This window comes from Staurois parvus, unplaced genomic scaffold (genome assembly GCF_062004578.1).
Source record: "Staurois parvus isolate SC_StPar_1 unplaced genomic scaffold, SC_StPar_1.0 ptg000183l, whole genome shotgun sequence".
Classification (NCBI taxonomy): domain Eukaryota; kingdom Metazoa; phylum Chordata; class Amphibia; order Anura; family Ranidae; genus Staurois; species Staurois parvus.
Genome location: NW_028317979.1, coordinates 9,133,089 through 9,148,355, shown reverse-complemented (window position 1 = coordinate 9,148,355; position 15,267 = coordinate 9,133,089). Strand labels below are relative to the sequence as shown.

General features: G+C 42.0%; 1 protein-coding gene across 1 annotated transcript in view; it reads right to left on the bottom strand.

Annotated features, from left to right (window-relative positions):
• The window catches only part of ABCA4 (ATP binding cassette subfamily A member 4), a 259,321-nt gene that overhangs the window by 115,425 nt on the left and 128,629 nt on the right, over positions 1-15,267 (bottom strand). Inside the window, exons 20-23 of the mRNA XM_089677323.1 lie at positions 12,851-12,916; positions 11,749-11,931; positions 9,728-9,905; positions 3,236-3,367 (exon numbers count right to left, since the gene is read on the bottom strand). Coding sequence (XP_089533449.1) covers positions 3,236-3,367; positions 9,728-9,905; positions 11,749-11,931; positions 12,851-12,916 — 559 coding nt within the window. The remainder of the gene's footprint in view (positions 1-3,235; positions 3,368-9,727; positions 9,906-11,748; positions 11,932-12,850; positions 12,917-15,267) is intronic.

Below are 15,267 nucleotides of genomic sequence, written 5' to 3'. Positions count from 1 at the left end.
TAACTCACTGAAATCTGTCTGAACAAGAGTCTAGTAAACATCCCGGGTATGTTACAATTTGAAACACGAAATCATAAATTCTAATTTAATAAATAATCATAAAAAATAATAATATAATAATAAATTTAATTCAATAATACAATCAAACCAAAAACACTGAAATTTGAAATATAGCACCAAGTTTGCACATCACTGAGCAAAGTCGCAAAATCGTTTTCAGTGTCTGATGACGAATTTCCCCCATGAATCATTATCACTCAATTCTGCAAGTGGTTCTCATTTACTATCGCCGTCCTCTAGCTGGTCCAAAACCGCTTTTGACCTAAAGGGACGCTTTTTGGACGCCATGGACATTTCTCAGTTTCCAGGCAGAAAGAACAGTAAAAATGCAGGCAGGGCACAGGACAAAGCACTAGGGACAAAATGTATGTGAAATGCTTTGATACAGTAATGTTTTACTATGTTATTTAGTGAATGTCACTTTTTGTCATTTTCAAATTTCCTGCTGTTCCGTCCCCGTACGTCCCGACGCTCGCAGGGGACAGAACCCAGATGACAGATGCCAGCATCCACCGGAGGACATTGCCGGGGACACTGCAGGAGGGACATCACGGGAGTGCAGGACAAGGTAAGTGAAGAACAGATGCCGGAGCAGCGTTGCATGGTAAGCCCGAGTGTAGCTCGGGGTTACCACTTTTGGTACTGAAACTTTACCCCGAGCTACACTCTGGAATACCGCCAGGGAGGCTACCAGATGTTAACTGCACCATTCTTCTGGGTAGTACTGCAGCCTTTTCTCAATTAATTTTGTGCAGTCTTCATCTGGTGATAATGTTTTTGAGCAAGTTTGCAGCTGCCCCAGAACGAAGGTACCAAAAACCATGAAAGAGTTTAAGAGGCATCTTGCTAGATTTGGATTCAAACCTATAAATAAGAAATACATACTGGTTTCCATGACTTCTAAAAATATTATGTAGCAGCGCAATTCACACAATTATGCCAACGTCATCATAGCTTGTATAGGCCTGATTGGATATCTTTCGAAGCCCAGGCCTGTCACCCATTACCCATAGATCCAGACATCGTAAGGCCATCATATGCCCTACACTCTCACATTCTTTAAACCTGTGGGACTTCTCCAGAAAACAATGGCCCTCCCTCCATATGATGGTTGCTCCTCTCTTCAATAACCCTTTGTTTCCACGAGTTATGAAACCCACTCATTTTAGCTGATGGTTGAACAAATGCTTTTACCGCATACACCATTTTCTTTGACCACAAGTGTGCTCGCCCTTCCTCTTACTTTGTGCAGTCTCTTGCTATGCCCCCCCTGAACGTTTCTTGCAACAAATCCTTTACTTCCTCCACTCTTCAGAGAAATCGAGCCCTGATCTCACAGTGCGTTCAATGTTTAATAACAGATGTATCCAGGACACTCAACAGCGGGGTTACATCTCAATGTTTTACAAGCTACTTACTGCTCCATCATCTAAGCTTTCCTATCAAATGGCATAGGAGAGGGACTTGGGCGTTTCCCCTGAAGCAGAGGACTGGAGGGCCCGGACGTCCGAATTCATAAAGGTGTCACAAATATAGCATTGGTTGAAGTGGACTACAAGGTGTATACAAGATGCTACCTGGTACCACATCGCCTCACTGTAATATATTCGGGCTCCTGGCCCTCCTGCTTCTTAGGTTGTGGCCAGGTGGGAACAACTCTCTATACATGGTGAAGCTTTTGGATAAGAGTCCACTCTCTTATACATTTGGTTACCATGGTCAACAATCCCCAAAGATGCTCGGACAGCACAACTGAACACCCCAGTGGATGATATCATTTTATGTTCCTAGCGGCAAAAATCGCCCTAGTGACAGCATGGAAAAGTCCAGTGATTGATCTGGCCTTCATGAAGTGTAAACTAACGTGGATCATGCTCAGTGAAAAGATTGTGAGTGTCCTAAAGGATAAACAAGTGGATAAAGTGTGGAACCCCTGGCTTTTTTATCTACATTTTTTGGACATCTAGGGGTGGCTCCCAGACTTAACGATGATGGATCCCATGATGGACGCACCTTTACCTTCTCCTCTCTTTCCCTTTCCTCCTCCTTTCCCTCATCTCTATTTCCCATACTTTTCTTACTTTTAAAGTAAGTTGGTTTCCTTTGTCGAGACTCTGGCCTCTTCTACTGCTTATATCTTTGTTTATTACAAGTGATACTTTTATGTAATGAGAAAATTGCTGTCTCACAACCCTACAGATATTATTGATTCTGAAAGTTTTTATATGCATAGGCTTATTGCGGCTGATCTCGGCTTTCTAGTGGAGATTAGATTTACAATTGTGGGTTCATCCGCTTTAGCTAAGGCTTATGTTTTGGGATCTTATTGTTGACGTTCTCAGCAATTGTAGTTGCTGTCTGTATCCTCTGTACTAATTATACTGTAATGCATATTCCCATACTGTTATGTATCGCATGATTCTCATTGGTAAACCTAATAAAAACAATTGAAACAGAAATGCATACTGGTAACTAGTGGAATATATCAGCAAGGTAAGGAGATAAGTGCCCAAACTGGAGATAGTTACCAGGTAGGTTGTACTTAGCTGGTATATATTTTAACCACTTGACAACTGGGCTATAGCTGAGTGACGGCTACAGCGCAGTCATCCAGTTCTGGGAGGGTGTCATATGATTTCCTCCCAGAACCAAGCCCCTCCCCCCTGGTTTTGGGACACAGCTGATCACATGACACGGTAAAGAGCCAATCACAGCGGCCATTTACCACATGATCAGCTGTGTCCAATCACAGCTAATGACCATGTAAACACACTTGCTGGTTATCAGCAGTACTTTCCTCACTCTGGCACAGCATAACAAAAGTACTGCCAATAACTGGCAAGTGTGAAAGGAGACATCTATACTGCCCTGATTGTCAGTGCAGTCCAAAACTGCCCAGCAGTGCTGCCAATCTGTGCCCAGCAGTGCTGTCAATCTGTGCCCTTCCGTGCTGCCAATCTGTGCTCAGTGTTGCCAATCTGTGGTTATCAGTGCCACCAGTCAGTGCTGCCTATCAGTTGCCTTCAGTGCTCCCTGTTAATACCCATCAGTGCTGCCTATCAGTGCTCATTAGTGCCACAGCTCTGACAAGCTGAAAATTGGTGTGGGCAGGAAGGGGGTAAAAGTTTGCAGTAGGTAAGTGGTTAAATACAAAAGCATCATATTTAGTACTTACTGTTGAAAAATAATGTTATGTTGAGGGCACATGCCAAGACTTTGCCGAATAGAATCCATGTGTGTCTGAATATCTCTGCCACGAATCCACACTGTGCCGGAGGTAGGTGGGAATAATCCAGTTATAATTGACCTGTATTCATGTTTGATTGCAAATGGGAGGGAGAGAAAATAATATAATTAAAATATATAAATAGCATGTACATATACATACTTATGTTGAATAAAGAATGGGAACAGACCTATTTCTGGCAAGAAGTTATATCGTAAGTTACAGTGGGGATCGAAAGTTTGGGCACCCCAGCTAAAAATTTGTATTAATGTGCATAAAGAAGCCAAGGAAAGATGGAAAAATCTCCAAAAGGCATCAAATTACAGATTAGACATTCTTATAATATGTCAACAAAAGTTAGATTTTATTTCCATCATTTACACTTTCAAAATAACAGAAAACAAAAAAATGGCATCTGCAAAAGTTTGGGCACCCTGCAGAGTTAATATCTTGTACTGCCCCCTTTGGCAAGTATCACAGCTTGTAAACGCTTTTTGTAGCCAGCCAAGAGTCTTTCAGTTCTTGTTTGAGGTATCTTTGCCCATTCTTCCTTACAAAAGTCTTCCAGTGCTTTGAGATTTCTGGGCTGTCTGTCACGCACTGCTCTTTTAAGGTCTATCCGTAGATTTTCAATTATGTTGAGGTCAGGAGATTGTGAAGGCCATGGCAAAACCTTCAGTTTACGCCTCTTGATGTAATCCCCCGTGGATTTCGAGATGTGTTTAGGATCATTATCCATTTGTAGAAGCCATCCTCTCTTTACCTTCAGCTTTTTCACAGATGGCATCAAGTTACCATCCAAAATTTGCTGAAATGTTATTGAATCCATTTTTCCTTCTACTCTTGAGATGTTCCCTGTGCCAATGGCTGCAACACAACCCCAAAGCATGATTGATCCAACCCCATGCTTAACAGTTGGACAGAGGTTCTTTTCATTCAATTCTGTGCCCCTTCTTCTCCAAACGTACCTTTGCTCATTCCGGCCAAAAAGTTAAATTTTAACCTCATCGGTCCAGAGAACTTGTTTCCAAAATGCATCAGGCTTGTCTATATGTTCATTTGCAAAGTTCAAACGATGATTTTTGTGGTGAGGACGTAGAAGAGGTTTTCTTCTGATGACTCTTCCATGAAGACCATATTTGTACAAGTATCTCTTTATAGTGGAATAGTGTACCACAACTCCAGTGTCTGCCAGATCTTTCTGGAGGGATCGTGCAGTCAAACGTGGGTTTTGAATTGTTTTTCTCACAATCCTGCGAGCTGTTCTGTCTGATATTTTTCTTGGTCTTCCAGATCTTGCTTTAACTTCCACTGTTCCTGATGACTGCCATTTCCTAATTACATTCCGAACAGAGGATATTGACATCTGAAAACGCTTTGCTATCTTCTTATAGCGTTCTCCAGCTTTGTGAGCGTCAACTATTTTCAGTTTCAGTTTTCTAGACAACTGCTTAGAAGAACCCATGGTGCTGATTGTTGGGGCAAGGTCAGATGAGTCTGGGCATTTAAAACCTTTGAGATTGACATCACCTGGTCTTCCCAGACGATGATTGAGAACAATCCATGACACTGGCAGGTCTCAGCTTGGCAAAGGGGGCAGTGCATGCTATAAATTCTGCAGGGTGCCCAAACTTTTGCAGACGCCATTTTTTTGTTTTCTGTTATTTTGAAAGTGTAAATGATGGAAATAAAATCTAACTTTTGTTGACATATTATAAGAATGTCTAATCTGTAATTTGATGCCTTTTGGAGATCTTTCCATCTTTCCTTGGCTTCTTTATGCACATTAATACAAATTTTTAGCTGGGGTGCCCAAACTTTCGATCTCCACTGTATGTACATTGTATCAGAAATTATATCAGATGACCTGTCCCCCTGACTGCAAGACCACATTCCACTACTCATCAAAGAGAGTAAATAGCCAACACAAGGCAATAATTGAAGTTTACTGACAATAGCAGCCTTTTATGAACATATCGTACAAAAAATAGAATGCAGAAAAATTCAATATGAATGGTGCTTTTGAGGCACTTTACATCAAACCTGTGTGTGTGATATCTGTGTAAGCTAGGCCCCCAGCTTCCCAACACTTACTTGGAGACATTGCACAATTAACAGCAGAAACAGCCATGAATAACCCCTAGTTCACTGTCACTCAAACGTACATAATAAGGGGTGTTGAACCTAAGACAGGTCCTTACCTAATTTACATTTGATGAGAATGACTAACTTCAAGAAGCTCATAAACCCACCAAGTGCTATGAGTATCTTAGACCCACATCCAGCAGGCTCCAAAGAAACTAGATAATAATAAAACTGAAGGGTGGCAGGTTGGGAAGTTCATCTCATGCCAACTATCTTTCAATGGAAGACTGCTTTATTCCTCCTCTGTACAGTCCCCTGAAACCCCACCTCTTTACACATCTCTCTATACTTTTCTTCCTAAATTGTTTTTAACCCCACTGTTTGCTAAACCCAGTCATGTAGGTCCTGCAAATATCCCTTCTGCTTTATTTTGCTCTGGACCTGTCTTTCTGTCTTTATTTTTGAGATGTCAAAGAGGTTAAAGGCATGCATAAGTGTCAGTTGCCTGCACACCTATGCCTGAAGCTTTGAGATGATGGCCTTCTAATTAAAGACAGAATGACAGTCTACTGCCTTCTGTCCTAAATCTATTGTCTGTTTAGCACAATAAAGCCAGCCATGCATGGATCAAAATTTGGCCAGATTTTGATCCATATATGGGCACCCTGGTTGTATATAAGTTGATCCATTGATTGACTTCTGTACAATCAACCTGTTGAATTTTTCCTGAATGATTAGTGCCACTGGCTATAGTTGCCAACACTAATCATTGTGTTCTGCTGGTAGGGAAGTCTCCCTGCCGGCAGAACACAATAGCAATGTGGGAGGTATTTCCCCATCAACACTGATTGTGTTGATGTAGGAATCAGGCAAATTTCTTTCCTTCTGCCCGTAGTAGAAAATTGCGTAATCTGTGGCCTGCCTAACCATGTCTCTACTTCTCTCCTATTTTTCAGTAAACTCAGTAAAGAGATGAAGCAAGTACCTTTAACTTGTCATGCAAAAGCACCCAGGTTACCATATCAATTTGCCTGGCCATCATATTTACCTTCTGACCTTAAAGTGATATTATGTCCTCAGTTTTTAAGCACTCTATGTAGCTGATTTAATCACTTACTGAGTATGCAGCTTCTTTATCTTTTAATCCTTGCCTATGTTCCTGTTTAACCTGAGGCCATGACCACTGGTTTGGGCTTCCTGTTTCAGGGTGGCTCTTTTCTCTTGCAGCATCCTATGCACCCAGGCAGGCCTGGACTGGCCATAGGGCACACCGGGCATTTGCCCAGTGGGCCGGGGCCACATGTACAGGAATATAATGTTGGGCTGGAGCGCAATGCAATGCAGTTGCAGCAGCTCAGCTGCCTCTCGTCTGGAGCCTGCACCACTTCCAGGTCTCTCTGTGATGTGGCTGCTCAGTACCTCCAATATGGTCAACGGAGCAGAGGAAAGGAGCTAGCGATCAGCTGACCTATGGGCCACCCATGACTGTGAAGGGGGGGGAGCCCCCATCGCCTGATGCCACTGACACTACAGAGAGCTGGCCCAGACTGAAGAAAAAGTAAGTGCCATTTACTGTTAGAAAATACTATAAGACACTTTGTATAGACTCAGACTGAGAGTGTCATCAGAATTAAACTGAGTCTATACAAATTGCCTTGTAGTTTTTTCTGACAGTAAATGTTCATTATGAGACATGAGAGGATGCTTGGGTGTCTAGCTCTGCGGCTGTCATTTTACCTTCTGACATGACATGTTGTTCTCTGCCTGTTCAGTATTACTCACTTTGTGAGAGGGAGACAGTTCTTGCCAAGAACGGTCTCTCAATCTCTCACAATGTCAGTGAACTTCTTGGACCCAACATGGTGTCCTGCATTAAAGCCCAGTTTATACTGCACGATGTGGCACATCGCATGTGATTTGCAGAGGAATCACACCGCATTCCTGTGCAAATCACATGCAATTTTTACATCTATGCGATTTGAGCCTATTCATTTTGTATGGCTCAAACTATACAGCATCCGCACCAAAATAGTGCAGGAAACTTTTTTTGCCACATCGGAATTGGGTTGCATGGGCGTTCACATCAATGCGATCTGATTCTGCAAATCACACTGCGTTTTGAGAACCAATTTTGGGGTGTCGTTGATATACACACCCACAGCAGTTCACATGAACGGAGTGCGATTTTGATGTGGTGCTGGAAAAGCACAGAAATCAGCAAATTCCGCACCACATCGGTGTGAACCAGGCCTCTGTAGCAAAGTGGATTGGGCTGACTCATTGCTTGACTGGGCTATCTTTTTGCTGGATTGGGATGCCTCATTGCTGGACTGGGCTGTCTCTTTGCTGGACTGGAATGTCTCTTTGCTGGACTGGGAATGTCTCTTTGCTATATGCGGATGTCTTTTTGCTGGCTCTTGATGTCTCTTTGCTGGATGGGGCTGTCTGTTTGCTGGCTCATGATGTCTCTTTGCTGGATGGGGATGTCTCTTTGCTGGATTTGGCCATCTCTTTGCTGAATATATAGGAGGCTGTGGGATTATAGAGAAAGGTGGGGGGGGGCATGACTGCAAGTGGCACTGTGATAGGGGGCTTTGATTGCTAGGGGCACTGTAATGTAAAGTGGCACTGTGATATAAAGGGAACTGCAGTGTAAAGGGGCACTGTAATCAATACAGTGCCCCTTTACAGTGCAGTCCGCTTTATAACACAGTGCCCCTTTACATTGCAGTGTGGAGGACCGACTCTATGAATATCCCATCACAAACCACCCCTGTGAACGTCTGAACCCTATTCCCCCATCCCCCCAGTCCCTGGAGAAATTGGCTGCTCAGTATAAAATGCCTGAGCCTATTTTTTGTCCCAGTCCGGGCCTGCCCCCAGGGACTAGAGTTGAGTGACTGTGTGTATCAATAGAAATACACAGCCCCGTTGCCTATGATGGGAAGACACTCCTTTGCTCCTCTCTACTACTCCCCCTCCCTTCTCCAGGTTTACAGACTGGCTCCTGACTGCACTGTCCACTGTTGAATTGGAGCTCCACCCAAAAGGGGAAGTTCAGCTTTTAGGTCTCGATCCCAATCCCCATTAAGGATTGGCATCTTTGGCAACTGGAAGCAGAAGTTGTCCTCCCCCCTCCAACCCCATAGTCTTCTGGGACACATGACAAGTCCCAGAGGACTATGGAACCATTCACAAGGCGCAGCACTACTTGCGCATGCGCAGTGGGCACTCGGTTGTGAAGCCGCAACTTAGGATGCCAGCGCCGGGCAGAGAGGACAGCTGGTGAAACTGGCTGTGTTGAGTATACCGTGGGATCGAGGGACAGGTAAATATCTGCTTTTTAAAAGTCAGCAGCTACAGTTTTTGTAGCTGCTGATTTTTTTTTATACATTTTAACTGGAGCTCTGCTTTAAGCTTTATAAATTCTGGACTTTAAACAGATGTCGGGAGAAGACTGCAGATAAACAGGCACAACTTACAGTATGTAGGAAGATTTTTTTTCATCTCTGTGTATCACTGGGTATACTGTACTGTATGTAAAAGTTTACAACTACTTTACATAAATCCTGCTGTGTGTGCAAAGAAAAATAATGCAAAGAGCCATTATGTAGTTACTACTGTAACTCCCTCCTCACCGGCTTACCTTATCACAGGCTATCCCCGCTTCAGTCTATTCTGAATTCTACGGTCAGACCCATCCACCTTAATAACCGCTCTGTATCCGTCACCCCCCTCTGCCAATCCCTCCACTGACTTCCGATTGCCCAATGCATAAAATTCAAATTGCTAACATTGACGTACAAAGCTGTCCATAACACTGCCCCAAACTACATCACCGACCTGATATCCATATACCACCCAAAATGTACTCTCCACTCCTCACAAGACCTCCTACTCTCTAGTTCCCTGGTCTCCTCCTCCTATGTCCGTCTCCAGGACTTCTCAAGGGCTTCCCCCATCCTCTGGAATTCACTACCCCAATCCATCAGACTGTCACCTACCCTCCTCACCTTTAGGCGCACCCTGAAAACCCATCTCTTCAGGGAAGCCTACCCCGCCCTCACCTAATTGCCGATCTCCTCCACTCTTCCTACCACTCCATCCCCCACAGCTATTTCCTCCTGTACCACTCTCCCCTCCCTCCTAGATTGTAAGCTCCAAGGAGCAGGGCCCTTGAACCCCTCGTGTATCAAATTGTATTGTTACTGTACTGTCTTGTGTACTGTTTCCCATTATAATGTACAGCACTGAGCAAACTATTGACGCTATATAAATACTGTATAATAATAATAATGTAGTTCACACATGTTGCCTTTAGGTTTTTATATAAGGAGAAGTGGCAGAATAACTTACAATATTGTTGTTTTTCCAGCTCCATTGTGCCCAAGGAAAGCTGTAATTTGCCCTTCATAAAAGGTGATATTGACCATGTCCACTGCAGGCTTGTAGTTGTTTGGATAGACTTTGACAAGGTCTTGAATACACACACCTGGCATGATCCCTGGTGGTTCTGGCTCAAAAAATGGATTCGCTGCAGATGAAAAACAGGAATATCTTGGACTTAAATTTCTTACAGTTTTAATAAGTTGACATACACCCAATAACAGGTCATTAGCCCTTGTCTAGGAAATTTTAGTACAGGGTTTTTTGATTACATTAACATTAATTTTATAAAATACACCAACATTTTTGTAAGAGGTAACATTTCACAAGTCATGACAGTGTTTCAGGAGGACAAAGCTACAGGACCATAATGACTGCATTTATTGTATTATTTCCAATTATACCTGTTATTGTAAAAATGATGCTGCATTGCCTTGGTCCATTGCTCTTCTATTAAAAACTGCTCAAAAGGCAACACTCCCAACTTAAGAAGAGGTAAGAAATAGGGCAAAAAGCAATAGACTGATGTTAAAGTGTACATATAGCCATTTTTTTTAGCTTTGGATTAAAACCCCTGTCAGTTTTTTTTAAGTATTTAAAATCTTGAGGCAATAACATCTCAAATGTAGAAATAGGTTCCCCATCAAGTCAGAGCCCCTTCCCCCCATCAGAGGCCCCCAATACCATCAGCAGTCCCACATCACGTCAGAGTCCCTCATAATGTCAGAGTCCCCCATCACACTAGAGTCCTCCCTGTATATCAGAGTTCTCCCTTGAAGGGCTGAGAGGTGTTGCAGGTGTGAAGGATCCAGACTTCTATCCTCTCCTGAATGCTGGTGGAGGTCCTGTTTGCCACGTGCCCTGGATCAACATCATGAGCTACCATAGTGTAGGATACCTGGCCACCAACACTATAGCAGTGTACTGACCTACAGTGTCAATGGTTTAATGCAGGGGTGTCCAAACGTTTTTCAAAGAGGGCCAGATTGGATGAAGTGAACATGGTGGAGGGCCGAACATTTTTCCGAACATTCTTTGAACAATTACAATTAAATGCAAATAAATTATTTTATGCCAAGTTAATTGAAAACGACATACTTTTCATTTCATAACATTAAGATCAATGTTCCCCATTATATTGAGACATTGAGTTTTCACAATGTATTGAAAATAAATTAAAAAAAAACTTACCTGCACTAATGTGAAGGGTGAAAAAGGTAGCTGGAGCTGAAGTCTCTGCTCGGCAGCTGGGAGGGGAAGAGAAACACACTTCATGCTGGAAGCCCGGCCCTGACATCACCGCCCTCTGTCGCTCCCAGCACAACGCAGTCACACATGCGCACTGCTCTCAAGCAGAAGACTGTCTGCCACAGAAGGGAGGGCCGTGCGACAGCCACATTTACACAGACCAGGGAGAACGCGCCGCAGTCAGGCATGCGCACTGCCCTCAAGCAGAAAACTGTCTGCCATAGAAGGGAGGGCCGTGGGAGGGCCAAATTACACAGAGCAGGGAGGGCTGTTGGAGGGCCGTATTAAACCGACCCCCGGGCCGTAAATGGCCCGCGGGCCGGACTTTGGACATGCCTGGTTTAATGGTTCTGGTGGCTGCACCATGGCAATCATGACATTGATCTAGGGCAAACTACTCGCTACACCAAGGGGGGACACCCTGTTTGAGAAACACTGGAGTAGACCATGCTATCAAGGCTATCAATGACAGATTTTCACTCATTTCCCTTTACTGCCTATGCTGAGATGTAACCACTGGATATTGTTGCCACCTTTCTGCTTTGTATACAGTCCAACCTTCTAGAGATAAAGGCTAAACCAGATTTAGATGAATTAATATCTGTTCCTCACCTCCCATAATTGCTGGAAGAGATTTTGTATTTTGCACTCCAAAAAATTTGGACTATGAATAACTATAATATACAGATTCTGCTACTTACTATGTTCTGTTTTCATAAAAGCCCACTACAACTAGCTTTTACCATATGTTTCATCTTTGTCCTTTCTCTCCTTCTCCTGTTCATCCTTCGCCTGCTTTTCCTCTTTCTCTTTTTCCTGCTTGGCTTTATGCTTGCAGGTATCCTTGTCTATGAGTTTATTGTCAGGGGCATTTTTGGAATCTTCAACTTTTTCTTCTGCTGGTTTATTTTGGTCTTCATTTTCATCTCCAGGAGGTTTAAATAAGAGCATTAAGCAAAATATTGCACATAGGAAAAACCCCAACAATACAGGTATATTCACATAATGTCATTGAATGAGAGCTACATTTAAAAAAATGCAATGCACTCTAATTATAGATACATATACACATTAAAATAAATTAATTTTGATATATTGTATAGTTATTATGGTTATTGAATTATAGTATAGTTATGCACAATAAAATAACTGATAATTGTGATATATAGCTGTTTATACTTTTCTGTATAAAAATCATGTTGTGTTAGGGACAGTAAGCACCAGAATGCGGTACAGGAAAACCATGTTCCATGTGTGTTTCCTCCAAATTGCTGAAATGCACTGCCTTTTCTGTTGCCAATGGATTGTTAATAGCAACCCAAAGGCAGATCGTTTGCAGTCACCAAATCGCATGGTTCCCCATTATATTGAGACATTGATATTGAACACCTTTTATTCTGATGCACCTGGAATGTATTTAGCTGATATAAACTGAAGGCTCAATTGGGCCTTACAAGCCTAGGCAAGCGCAGAGGAAGAGGAAGCGGGTACCTGTCAAAATCGGGTACCCGCTGCCCAAAAGTGCCAATCCTTAACAGGGAGCGGGAGACGAGGCCTTAAATTGGAACTTCCCCTTTTGGGTGGAGCTATGCTTTAAGGCTTTCTACGATCTGCAAGATGTCATTTAGATTGAGTCACTGTCTGCTAATTCTGAGGCTGTAAGTTATAGTTATCTCACCACAACTGGATCAGTTATAGAGATGACACTTGCAGTGCTTATATTGGTGATACATATAGCCATTGCAGATGCTCTCATAAAAGGTATGCAGGATTGTACAGTACATATCAATGATGATGTAGTATTTGTAGCTAATTTTTGGGAAGACTTTCTCATCTTGTCCTTACCAGCTCTATCCTCTGGAACATCTTCCACATGTTCATGAACAGAAAGCTCTGTTTCTATGGAATCGGCTGAAGGCAGCAAGTCAATTAAAAAAGAAACTTGAGTAAGTAAAGTAGAGAATATATTTGCAATTACAGACTACAAATGTCATGTTAAAATAAGTAGATGGTAATTTGTCACTCATTTTTTTTCCAATTAATATCTGGTAGCAACCCGAGTCAACAAATTGGACAATTTGGAGAAGGCAACCTAAAATAGTATTTGACATAATTTCAACAAAATAGCAATTACACTGTTCAAATTTTTAGGCTCTCTCATCTTTATTCTGTAGATTTTCAGTACAGTACTTTTATGCTATTTAGGTGCCCTCTGATGGCCAACACCATTCAGCCCACTTCCTCTGACCCTAGGCTGCCCTTGGCCAACCCCAACCTGTTACAATGAAAAGAGAATTAACACAGTGTTGAACTCATCTCCTCCTATCACCATGTTAGTTATCTGCACATTAATTGATTGGCTCCTTTTCTTGCTTCACACACTCCTACTTTACAAGGACTTAAAAATGCTGATACAGACAGTCCCTGGGTTATGAACATGATAGTTTCTGTAAGTTTGTTTTTAAGTGGAGTCTGTATGTAAGTTGGAACAGGAACATTTTTTAAGTGTACCTGCAGCCAAAAAAAAATATTTTTTCAGTTTTCTGGCTAGCATCGGGAAAGGTTAACACCTCTATAATGTTTGTTTTGCTGTCTGTTTCTCTGTTCAGAAGATTTCACCTCACTTTCTGTCCCTGTGACAATTGACTTTTGAAACATTTGCTTTGTAGTGGAAGCAAGGATTGGTGGTAAACCTTCAGTGGAGACCTTTCTCCCATGATAACTCTTACAGGAGTGAATTTTCCTTCCTAGGGGTAGATTTCCTCTCGCTTCCCGTTTCTCCCTACACTAGGTCAAATACAGGCACTTGGACAGCTTCTATCAAATACATTTAATGTATTAATTATTACAAAGTTGCATTAATTTGTGTCTTTTATATTTGCCTAGAGTTCATCTTTAATTATATTAGTTGCTGCACTCAAATAGTGATGAAAGAGTACATGTGACCCAGCACATCCTGATTGGTGGAAAGATTATATATAGACCAGCTCTTTGTGAAGCGATACTAAGGGGACAGAGGACTGCATCTTTTGTTATGCACTTTGTTTTAGGAAAAAATATTTGAAACAGAACACATACGTATTAGGTATAGTAAAATACAAAACCAAATAATAAGAGAGATGTGTTTCTGGACCTGGTTGGTACATGGCTGAATTCCATCAGTAACTTCTCTGCTTGTGTTCAGCTCTTGCCCATCTGCACATTTACTGCATTACAAACGCCTAATAAACCTAAATAATAATACTTTATTACAGTGGTTACTGTTGGTTGACAGTATTATTTCTGTTTTACATTTTGATTTCTTAGTATGGCTCTTCATCATCTGGTAAATGTGATTTTATTTCCAAAAATAAGTATTTTTTCATCAACTGCCAAATAGGATACAGATTCTATGTATACACAAGTGCAAGTTTTCCCTAAAGTAGAACTCCAGACACATTTCTAGTTATTTCTCATCTCTAGTGGGGAAGAATTAGAACCCCTGTTGTGTTTATATTACTGCCAGTGTACCCATGTAGTGAATTGCCAGTTGTGTGATTTCCCTTTGAATTGAAGAAAGATCCTTTTACCTCCTGTTATGTCTCTGGGGCAAATTCCCCAGTGAAAACAGACAGCAATAATAACCCACAAATAAGAAATAACCCTTACCTACTCTATGTGAAACATATAAATAAATAATAAATCAATACATTTTAATAAAGTAAAATAAAGTTTTAACTGTGGTTTTATTTTAAAAACTAAGGCTGAACTCCAGGAATATATAAACGTCACAAATTACAGCAACTCTGTGCCCATAAATGCATAGTTAAATGCATTTTAAAATGCAAGCAGTGCAATTACCTGAATTTGACTTGCTGTCAAACTTTTGAAGTCCCTGTACAGCAGAGCTCAGACTGGCAGAAGGAGGAGTAGCAAAAGGAGCCTGATAGTTATACTGTAGTGTTTATGTGCTGGCTAGAGATATACTGACAGAAGAAGAGAGCAGAGAAACCGGCAGACACATTCATCAGTTTCCTGCTTCTTCTATCAAGTGGTTTTAAAGGCTCAAGGTTTTTTACCGTCATGCATTCAATGCATGAAGGTAGAAAACCTTCTGTGTGCAGCATCCAATACTTACCTGAGCCCCATCTCAATCCAACAATGTGCACGAGAGCCTCGGCTGTCCGGTGCCTCTCCCTCCTCATTGACTGAGACAGCAGGGAGAGCCATTAGCTCCTGCTACTGTCAATCACAGCCAGTGAGCCAATGAGGAGAGAGCAGGG